General features: G+C 40.9%; 1 protein-coding gene across 1 annotated transcript in view; it reads right to left on the bottom strand.

The window, feature by feature from the left end:
* Positions 1-4,887, bottom strand: part of LOC113420793 (receptor-type tyrosine-protein phosphatase V-like) — a 63,473-nt gene extending 58,586 nt beyond the window's left edge. Inside the window, exons 1-2 of the mRNA XM_026680881.2 lie at positions 4,469-4,887; positions 234-291 (exon numbers count right to left, since the gene is read on the bottom strand). Of these exons, the coding sequence (XP_026536666.2) occupies positions 234-291; positions 4,469-4,534 (124 nt within the window). The 5' untranslated portion in view covers positions 4,535-4,887. The remainder of the gene's footprint in view (positions 1-233; positions 292-4,468) is intronic.
* Positions 4,888-11,250: the final 6,363 nt, after the last annotated feature.

Consider the following 11,250-nt stretch of genomic DNA (forward strand, 5'->3'; position numbering starts at 1 on the left):
CAAGAAAGACAAGAAAAACCTTGCTGACTCCCTTCAATTTCTATCCCATTCTTCCTTGGAGTTGTCTCCAGGGAAATTACTGTGGCTTTAAAAACATGTGGACACATTATCATTTTGATGGCCCAGGGTACAAAGTGATTATTCCTGAATTGTTCTATCTGGCAATCCCCAGTGGCAATGGGTAAAAAGATGCCGAGGGTCACTTGACAGTGAAATGGGTAAAAAGGCCTTACCTTTCTCATCTCCTCCACCTAAAGGTTTTTGCCATTCTGTTTGATTGCATCTGTCATCCTGTATGATTAAAACACATACAATTATTTCCTCACTATTTTTTACTTAATTTCATGATTCAGAGAGGCAAAAGTGAATAAAGTACAACTGATGAGAAATTCTTAAAGACTTCTTGATGAAAGAAACCCCACACTATCAAAATTGCATCTGTATTGCAGAGAGAAATTTCCAACGTAATGAGATCTTTTCCCCATCATTCTTTTTTTCTGTATGCAATGTAAGATGTTGCCAACTCCTGGCTGGACATCTTATGCAGAACTCCATGGCACTCTGAAATCTCACTCACATTGCAGAAAATAGGAGGAGGAAGGATATGCTGGATATGTTTGCTGCCTAAAAATAATAAAGGCTAAATATAAATAATTCTTTCAAATTGTGGTGTTGGAAAAGACACTTGAGAGTCCCTTGGACTACAAAGAGATCAAATCAGTCAATCCTAAAGGAAATCCTAAATCCTAATCCTAAATCCTAAAGGGGGCGTGCATAAGCGCACCAACGTGCCTACCGTCCCTGTCCTATTGTTTCTCTTATTTTTCTTTTATTTTTCTTATATGTACCCATTTCATGTATTCACAACTATGTATTCACTTATACTTATTATCTTGTAAACAATTGGCAAATCAAATAAATAAATAAATAAATAAATAAATAAAATAAATAAATAAATAAACTCTTACTATTCTTGAGGAGGACAGACACTGAAGCTGAAGCTCAAATACTTTGGCCACCAAATGAGAAGAGGGACTCCTTGGAAAAGTCCCTGATATTGGGAAAGATTGAAGGTAAAAGGAGAAGGGGCTCAGCAGAGGATGAGATGATTAAATGGTGTCATCAAGGCTATGAACATGAATTTGGGCAAACTCCAGGAGACAATGGAGGATGGAGGCCCTGGCATACTATGGCCCATGGGCTTACATAGAGTCAGACGCAACTTAGTGACTAAACAATACCATAAATAAATACAAATGTAACAAAGAGGAAAAATGCATGATACCAAACTGCACAAGATTTATGCAAGAGAGCTACTCATTTTTTCTTTTTTTGTCTGTACTTGCCTGTGAAACTCTGGTTTGGTGTTTCAAACCACATAGATTACTACAGTGCAGCTTGCACTTATCAGAATTATGCCTGCCTCATATTTTGGGGTTGAATAGAAACTTCTCACAGCCTAGTATTACCCTTTGCTGATCAGAAAGAATTCTGCTGAACATCTTCATAATCACAGAACTATTTAAAGGACAGATACTGCTTTCTTCTTAGTAGAAAGCCACTATCATTGTTTTGACTCTACATAAGCTGATCACACAATGCCAAGGTCTCATCACCTGCATCCAAGCTGTGCTTTCTGGAAACCAAACTCATCAGTAGATACTGTTCCTTGTTCAAAGGAACTGAATTTGCTTTATTCTGTAGTGTGCTGCAGGTTTGTTCACTTGAACTCCTTTGGTTCAAAGGTCAAGTTATTACACTACAGCTGTAGGGATCCCCCTTACATAAAATTTGTTTGGTGCCCAGGAAAGGGATATGTCTGAGGGAAGGAGAACATAGGGTCAAGCCAGATATTAAAATGCAATCCTCTTTAAGCTTTTGTGGTTGATGTACAACATGGAAATTTAAGTATCAAAATAGTGGTAGAAGGGCTTGTTACACTTGTTCTTTATTGACTGTTTCTATCATCTGGGGGAAAGCTACCAGTGGAAGGAAAAGAGAAAAGACCATAATTCTAAATAAAAAATGGATGGCGAAGAAAGAATCAACCCCTCATCCCATTTGCCATTTTTCAAGTAATATCTGTAACTTTCTGAATTTGCTTTTACTTTTAAACTATGAAAAGGAAACCCAGATACATATGTATAACTGATTTCTATATTTAGTCATTCCACTGGTACATTTAAAAAGGCAACTGGACTTTCTTGGTTTTTCCCTTGAAGACATTTCACTTCTCATCCAAGAAGCCTTCTAGGAAAAAAACCAAGAAAGTCCAGTTGCCTCTTGAAAAGCATCTTTGGAACCATCATGATCTGGATGTTTGAGAATCTCCGCCGACATATATTTAGTTGTTGGCTCCAATAATATCCTACTGGCCAAATTGTGCCAACTATGCCCTAACCATTATCAACAAGGAATACTGCATGATGCACAGGCAGACTAAAATGGGTTATCTAGTTTATGCTATCTTACTAAAAAATATTATGGTAAACTTTAATGGACCAAAACATGATTGGGACAGAAGTCAGTATCTATGGGCCATACTGTTAGGACCACTGCATATAGGAAATTGCTGCTTAGAATGTAAGAGAGATATATGATAAAAAGTATGGGAAAGGAAAGGAAAATTGTATGTTTTTGAAAGTAAGAGAAAGGGATGGATATCATGGAGCCTAATAAAGATGGCCTGATTGTATGAACTAGATATGACAAATACATGCAAGGAAATAAAAGCATTTATGAATGAAAATGATAAAATGTATGTCAGAAAGAACGAAGTTCTCATGTGAGTGCATAAGAAAATAGAAATCCATAGATTGCCTATAGAAATACTTTGGCTAAGGATGTAAATGCATAAAAATCTGCATTGCATATCTGTACAGATAATACCATGTTGTTGACTGAGAATCTAAATAATTTGCACAGAATGTTTAGATAAATTGAATGATGCACCAGGGATTATGGGTCTGAAAATTAATGCATCAAAGACTTACAGTGGTCATACTTTGGCAAGGAAAATGGAGCAAATGATTGCAAGTCAGACATTAATTGTATAAACTAGAGCAAGCAGACAAATTTATGTACCTTTAACATAGGAACAGGGATGCAGACATTTTAATATGTCCAAATAATGGTAGAAAGGCAGTAGTGGTCTGTTAAGAGGTATCAATTGAAAGAAGTGAAATTGTGTTTAAAAATGTGTTTGTGCCTATTTTGATACACGAAGTGAGAACGGGGTGTGTTAAAAGCTACATAATTAAATAGAGCAGGAATGGGAGATTAGTGTCTGTGGTAAAACTAGAAGACATAGAACCAAGAATGAATGCTAAATAAATATGGATTGAATACAAAGTATTGAAGTGGTTTGGTCACATAAAATGGGAACTATGACTGAATAGCAGAACAAACAAACATATGAAGATAAAGTAAGTCAGTTGAGAGAAAGAAGAAAATGAAGAAAGTCACACTAGGATAAAGTATTGAGATTTTCAAAAACAGAAAGAAGAGAAGCTTATAGAAAAACAGCATTGTATAAAATGATGTGGTTGAAACAAGGATAATTTCTAAAAACAGAAAAAAAGTACACAGGAAGAAAATAGTGTGGTGTAATTTTTTTATGCTTGCTTTTATTTTCTAATCTCATTAGTATATTGTTTTGTCTTACTCTTTTCTTGGACTCTGCATAAGGTGTTACCCCAAAAGAAAACAGCAGAAGTCCTCTCTGTAACAAAGCCACAGAGTTGTGCCTCTATTGGTTTACAGTTTATCAACTTTAGATAGAAACATTAAGGAATCCATATAAGGTGGCAAGACAATTCTCAGATAAAGTAAGAGCGAGGAATTGTGAAGTGTAATAATATAACTCATGGTAGTTAGCTTCCTAAAATTCAGCAGGCAGCTCACCATAGTTTTGAGCAAAATATCTGAGCTCACTCGCTGCAGTGTGCTAAATGAGAAACCATAGTTTTCAATTCAAACCGTACCAAAGCAGCCATGTGAATCTTTGAATAAGGAAAGCATGTTTTCTGAGGAAAATCTGTGAGCAAGGGTAATGCAGAACTTTATACCAGCTCCCTTCAACAACTTAAGAGCTTTCCAGAGGATGGTGGGTTGCAGTTTGCAGTTCTCACTGCCCCCAAGTAGAATGCCCACAAACTGGACCAGCTGGATTAATACCACTCTCCAGTCCTTTGGAGGGCACCGTGTTGGGGAAGGTTTGCTCATGAACTTGAGTTCAGCCTTTCTCCCCGTCTCTTTTTGCAGCCTTGCGTTAACACCGAATTGGGTGCATATTTGCACACGCATTTAACCAGGTCAATACCGTCTTAGGGCTTGCACGCATCCGTTGGTCTCGTTTGTTTTGTCACAAATTAATTCCTTGCCGCTACTCACTCCACCCCGCCCCGCCCCACGCGGAGAAGCCCACCCGCTTCCCGCGAGGAAAGCCTCCGGTGAGGGATGTGCTTACCTCCCAAACGTGGGCCAGTGCGGGGGCCCAAACGAAGGGCAGGACCAGTACCACCAGCAGCAGCATTGGGTGCCCAGACGAACTCCCGAGAGGAAGAGGCACCGCGGGACCCCCTCAGGTCCCTTTTCCCGGAGGCTCTCCAGCTGTAGCTGCCTCTGCGGCAACAGGCTTCCCGCTTACGAGGGTGACCTCAAAGGCTTGGCATGCAGGATGCCGGCGACGCCAGCACAGCCGCTGCCTGCGGCCGGCGGGTTAAGGGAAAAAGCTTCCTCGCGAGTGGCGGGTATCCGTGCCGGAGCCGACACGGAAACGCTCCTCTCTCTCCGGGTGGTGGGGCGGGGGGTGAGGGAGAGGGCTCGGCGGCTCCCTGGCTCTATGTACGCCTGTCTGTGCGTGCGCGCCGGCGCGCTCCCGTGAATGAGAAAGAAAGAACGGCTGCGAGCCTTGCCGGCGGCGGCGTTCCTCGGTGTGGGTGTGCCTGCGTCTTCTGAGTCTGTCGGAGGGGGCTGCCTTTTGCTCCTGGTTGCTCGGAGCCGGGGTAAAAGACCGAGGTGGTGAAAGCCGAGCAGAATTTCTGCGGGGCGGGGGAGTGGATCGCGGGGAGGCTCGGTGGCTCCTTCCTCGCCTTTTCTCTTTCTCTCGCTCCTTCCGCAGGGACGAAGCCGTCAGGCGTTCTGCTCTTCTCCCGGAAACGCCGAAGTGGATAGGAAAGCACGTTTGAGCTGAGTTTCAAGGATAACGAAACCCAAATTGGAACCTGTAATAAAAAAAGGCTGCTCATATGTCAAAACCTGAAGTGGAAAGTAAATGGCAGTGCCCGTAGTTTCTTTTTTTTCACCCCACCCAATGGAGAATTTCATTAGGACGACTTGCAGCCACGGGTGATTTTCTGGACCTGAATTATTAGGTCACTGAATGTTTTCCAGCCTGTTTTCACTGTCAGGTTAACCTGCTGGCAAGCTTTGCCTTTCAAAGAAGTTGTGCTTGTGTTTAGTTTGATAATCTGGGGGAAAAAATACAACATCTTAAGATACTTAGATACTTTGGGAAAGTGTAAGCATGACCTAGACTTGAAATGTCTGAATCAACATTGCATCCACATAGTATAGATGTGTTGTTCTAAGTTTTGAATCATGCACACTAATAATCAGCTTTCACAACTTGTTTGCTTGAGAGAATGTTTGAAAGCACACACATGTACACCACAAACTCTCACTCTCTATAAAAGGAGATTTTCAAGTTGACATATTCTGGGTTTCAACATCCCAGCCAGCCTGCTGTAATAGCCATCTCTTCTCCCACTATGATTATGAACCGCATGCATTAAAGTCATAGAAGTTCAAACTGCCCTATTAATCCCTGGAAAGCAATTGGGGCACCCCAGAAACAAGTTGCTATTATAGGACATTGTGCCAACTACCTGATACTGCCTACCCACTCTACCCCGCCATTCCCCAGTAGAGGAAACGTAACTGGACCAGCTAAAGCTTGGAGAAGCTAATCCACCTCATAGGGAAAGATCTCAGATAAAGGCTGCTCAGCTCAAGTGGATGTGGATTACAGATTTACAGAGTTGGAAGGGACCTTGGAGGTCATCTAGTCCAACTCCCGCCCAAGCAGGAGACCCTACACCATTTCTGACAAATGGCAGTCCAGTCTCTCCTAGAAAGCTTGTGCCATCTTGGCTGGCCAAAGAGTCGGAACTAGAGAAACACACAAGTTGAGAGAGGAAGAAACAGCAGGAAAAGAGGGTAATCCTTGGTTTATAACAATTAGTGACCGTTTGAAGTTACAACAGGAACTTCAAGTGATTTATGACCATTTTTTCACACTTATGACCGCTGGAGCATCGCCATGGTCACGTGATTTACATTGAGATGGTTGACAACTGACTCTCATTTATGACAGTTGCAGTGTCTCACGGTCCTGTAATTAATTCCCTTTTGCGACCTTCTGACAAAGTCAGTGGGGAAGCCAGATTCAGTTAACAACAGTATTTCTAATTTAACAACTGCAGTGATTCACTTAACAAATGTGGCAAGGAAAGTCATAAAGTGGGGCAAAACTCACTTAACAAATCTCTCACTTAGCAGCAAACATTTTGAGTTCAATTGTGGTCGTAAGTTGAGGATTACCTGTAGTTATTTTCTCCCAGAAACATCACCAGGAACCAGTCAAGAAAAAGGAATATACAATTTTTCCAGTCCCAGGCACTGATTCCAGATCTTCTCAGACAACGGTTTCCATTGATTTCGTCTTTGCAAGGTATTTCTGGAGTGTTTTAAGTCTCTCTGATGTACTTCTGATTCTGAGGAAGGGAAGGTCTGCTTGTCAGAGGTGGAGAACATGCCTGCAAGGAAGCTGTGTGTTTCTCCATTCATGCCTGACTGAAATATAATTCCTGTTTATAGTTTCCTGGGACAATGAGAGATTACCGGGCATGCATTATGCATTAGATTTTATGGGAAAGAAAGCTTCTGTGACAGGAAAGAGTCGGAGATGAAGAAATACATTAATATGCCTCAACATGAAGAGAGAGGAGCACAAGCTTTTGTGCTATTATTAATAGACATATTAATACGATTTAGGAGGTGATGATCCCTCAGAAGTGATTTACCTACTGTGAAAGAATCTATCGTGCTTTGAAGCAAGTAGGGCTAATAAAAATATTTGGAAAATTGTTGCAAATATTTAAAAATTTTCTTTTTTTAGATATGGGATCTGCCTTCTATAGTTTGGAATTGATTTCTTTAGATTTTACTACATCTCAGTAGGTTTAATGTATCTTGTGTCACAGTGGTGGGATTGCAATTTTTTTCCTACCAGTTCTATGAGAGCACGCTTTGCGCGCGTGAAGCACTCAAAAACTGCCCTCTGTCAGCGCTAGTGAAACGAGCTGTTTTTTAGCTCAGCTGAGGCGTGGCAATCCGCTCTGCCGTGAGAATCAGCTGAGCTTAAAAAACAAGGGAATATAGGCTAGGAAAGGGCGGGGATGGGTGGGTGGGGCCAGCCAAAGGTGGTATTTGCCAGTTCTCTGTTACCGACACACCAGAACCGGTCCAAACTGGCTGAATACCACCTTTGTTGTTTCTGCTCCTTATAGTTAAGAGCAACCTAGGGAAAGGAAACTTTCAATGGGCAAAAATGTTGACTGAATAGAACATGTTCTAAATGACTCCCTTGCTCTCTGTTGTGTGCTTAACAAGGAGAGAAATTAATTTACCACCAATTTGAGTGGTGATATGTTTGCAGTCATAAACAAAATAAAAAGTAGTTGTTTTATTGATGAAATCTTTTGATCTGCAGTGGAGGACCTTTGGGTTTACCTTGCTAAAGGAACTGCTTGTGATGACCCAGAGTGTAACACAAACGTAACAAAATCCAAAACGTAAATAAATGTCCTTTAATGCCTCCAACTTGGCCCCACTGTTCAATAATACTCAGTTGGAGATAAAACGTACTCAAAAATAGTCTTCAAAAGAAAGCAATACAGTCCTAACTTAATGAGCAGATAGAGGTGAAATAAAAAACCAAACTAACTACAATGATGAAATTTCCACATGGAACAAGAGAAGTATTTACCAAATTCAAGGAGATAACAAGGCACAGTCTGTTGGAAGGACTCCAACCAAGATAACTTCAGACCAAAATAAAACACGCTTTGTTTCCAGTGTTTGCCAGTACGCAGGTCCACACTCTTATTGCAGTTCTCACACCTGCAGCCCATGAAGAGGATCAAGGCCCTCTCCTCCTGAGTAGGCCACGTCTCTCCCTTATCCTCTCCTTCCTGCGTGCCCCAGGATGGATAGGGGATGGGCCTGGGTCCTCTTCTGACTGCTCAGCTGGCCTCTGCCCTTCCCCAGCCTCCTCCACAACCTCTGGACCCACACTTCCACTCCCTGTCGGCTGTTCCTCCTCTCCCTCAGAGTCAGTCTCCACCAGGGGCATGACACTGCTCAAATCTGCACACCCAAATGTGATCATGGGTGATTCCCAATGTCCCTTGATCAGGCTAAAGCTATATGACCTAAAACCATACTTCTCTCTTACTTCTATTTGCAAGAAATAATTACCTGCCTAACAGATGCAAATTCTGAGATGGTCATTAAATGTTTATGCTCATGTTATGAAGAATTTGTTCCAAATCACCATGGAATCGGCTGTTCTCCCCTCCCAATGATGGAATTTAGGTTAACTTCCGGGTGAATTTTTAAATCCTAATTGACAGTCAAAAACCACTATCTGATATTTCTGTGATTACATTTTTGGGAATTTCCTTCATGTTACAGACTGCAACCCAACAGTTATAATCAGGGGTGGGATGCAAATGTTTTTACTATTGTTTCTGTGGCATGGCTAGGTGGGCATGGCCATGTGACTGGGTAGGTGTGGCTTTTTAGTGCAGCAGCACCCCCACGCTCCTTTTTTTTTTGCCTCGTGAGCCTCAGGGAAGCCTCCTGGGGGGGCATTTTTGCTCCCAGGAGGCTCCCCTGAGGCCCAGGAAGGCAAAAAACAGAGTGCGGGGGGACCGCACAGCACCGCCCCATGCTCCATTTTTTTTTGCCTCCTGGGCCTCAGGGAAGCCTCCTGGGTGAAGCAATAAGACAGTGAGGGGGATCCTGTCACAGCTGATCGTTGGAACAGCTTTGTTGGGAGGAAAAAAATATCGGTTCAGTTGAACCGGTAGCTGTTTTTTTACTACTGGTTCGGCCAAATGATTAATTATCAGATTAATTATTCTTCACTCTCCAACCACACAGCACTGGGAAGACATGTATTATAATTTATCTCTACAGTGAAAAGACTGACCATATGCCATTTTTTACTACTGGTTTACTCGAACTGGGCCAAACCGGTAGAATCCTACCACAGGTTATAGTTCTTATCAATCATTTGTATAAATGTATAAATCCAATCTATAAAGAATATAAACAGAACAATGGTTGGATTCATAACAAAGCAGCTGCATACATTCTTTGTAATTTTCTTGGTTAAAATGTAATTTTCTTGGTTAAAAAAGAAGATCCTGACTCTTGCACACAGTTGCTCTTCTGATGTTATGCTAGTTCCATGGGCTGACAACTTGCTTGAGCAATAATTACAGGTTTAGTGAGCTATTTTAAATCAGTAATGGCTTTTAGAAACATTCCACAGTGAGTAGGAAGCAGCAGCAGTCCCTTTGTGAATTAGCGGTCTGCTTTCCATTATTTTGGATATTTAATAAAGGAGGAACTGAAATACCTACCTTATTTAGAAGTGCAAATGTTCCTGATGGAATTGTAGAAATTTCCTTAAAACCATAGAGAGCTCTGTTGGAAGAGGCTAATATTCTATTACAGGGGTGTCCAACCTTGGCAACTTTAAGACTTGTGGACTTCAACTCCCAGAATTCCTCAGCCAGCAAAGCTGGCTGAGGAATTCTGGGAGTTGAAGTCCACAAGTCTTAAAGTTGCCAAGGTTGGACACCCCTGTTCTATTAAATCTGCATTCTGTTTCTAACTATGCTTCGTCAGATTCTTCTGGAAACTCTTAAGAACCTAAGAGTGATAATATCTACAAGCTGATAGGTAGAAATTTCAGATCCAATAAAAATAAACAGATTTCCACGTGGTATTCTGTTAAATTATGGAGCTCACATACAAAAGATATAATTACAGTTATTAATCAGAATGAGAGGATAGCTTCTAGAAATGATGGGTGTAACTCACTTCCAGAATGAGAGGAAGTATGCTTCTGAATGTTAGTTACCGGAGAATGCAAGTGGAATTGTTCTATTGCATTCTGTCTTGTTTGAGGGCATATTTTTACCACTGAAGGTTAGGTGATGTAGAACTTTGGTCTGATATAGCAAAATTGATCATATATGTTATATTTAAAGGCAAAAAAATATGATTAACTCTGCTAGATTAGAGTTTTTAAAACTTCATTTACTTAGTGGTGATGGTTGAATATCAAACTTTTTTTAAAGCCAGCAAACTATTATAGAGCCAGCAATAAATACATAATCATTTGCACACTTTTTTAATCCATTGCAACAGAGAAACAATTGCAGCTGTACTCTTTCACACCAATTACCACAAAATAAAAGCATTATACAACCTCATTTGCCTTCCCAACTTTCCCACAATTTAATTTGACGATATAACTTTATAATCATATCACTAAAATTTCCTCAGAAAATGTACCTCATAATAATGCACTACAGCTGGGCAGGGGGTGGGGGAGAACCAGAAACAGAATATCTAATGTCATTCTAGATCAGGGTTGTCAAACTCACGATGACACGTCATCACATGATGTATCACAACTTTCCCCTCCCCTTTGCTAAACTCGGGGTGGGCGTGGCCAGCGCCTAAAACATACGACCAAAAGGCAGTACTGTTGGTAGCATATAAATATTTTCAATAGTCAAAGCTACCAAAGCCTTCTAATCTGTGAGTATAAATTCCACAGATTAATTGTTAGATGCACAACAGATGCCCAGGGTTGGGAAAGAACTTTCTAGACTTAGGTATTCAATTATATGGACTAACGGCATACCTGATACTAAAATAACTTCAAACGTTTGCTCCAAGTACTTAACTTTACCTGGGCACAAGCCTACAGCAAAACAGCATCACTGGAAGAGAAAAGGATTAGTCTCACAAGAGAAGGGTTTATAACACCTAAAAGCAATTTTCCTAAAATGATACCCTACAATGTGTTGGGCATCTCCCATAATTCTCATGTTATATATGTTTAATTGGTATTATAGTTCTTGCAGTGTAAATTGTTGCTATGTG

Source organism: Notechis scutatus, chromosome 3, assembly GCF_049901735.1.
Source record: "Notechis scutatus isolate UNSWTSFEM ecotype Mainland chromosome 3, rNotScu1.2, whole genome shotgun sequence".
Lineage (NCBI taxonomy): Eukaryota > Metazoa > Chordata > Lepidosauria > Squamata > Elapidae > Notechis > Notechis scutatus.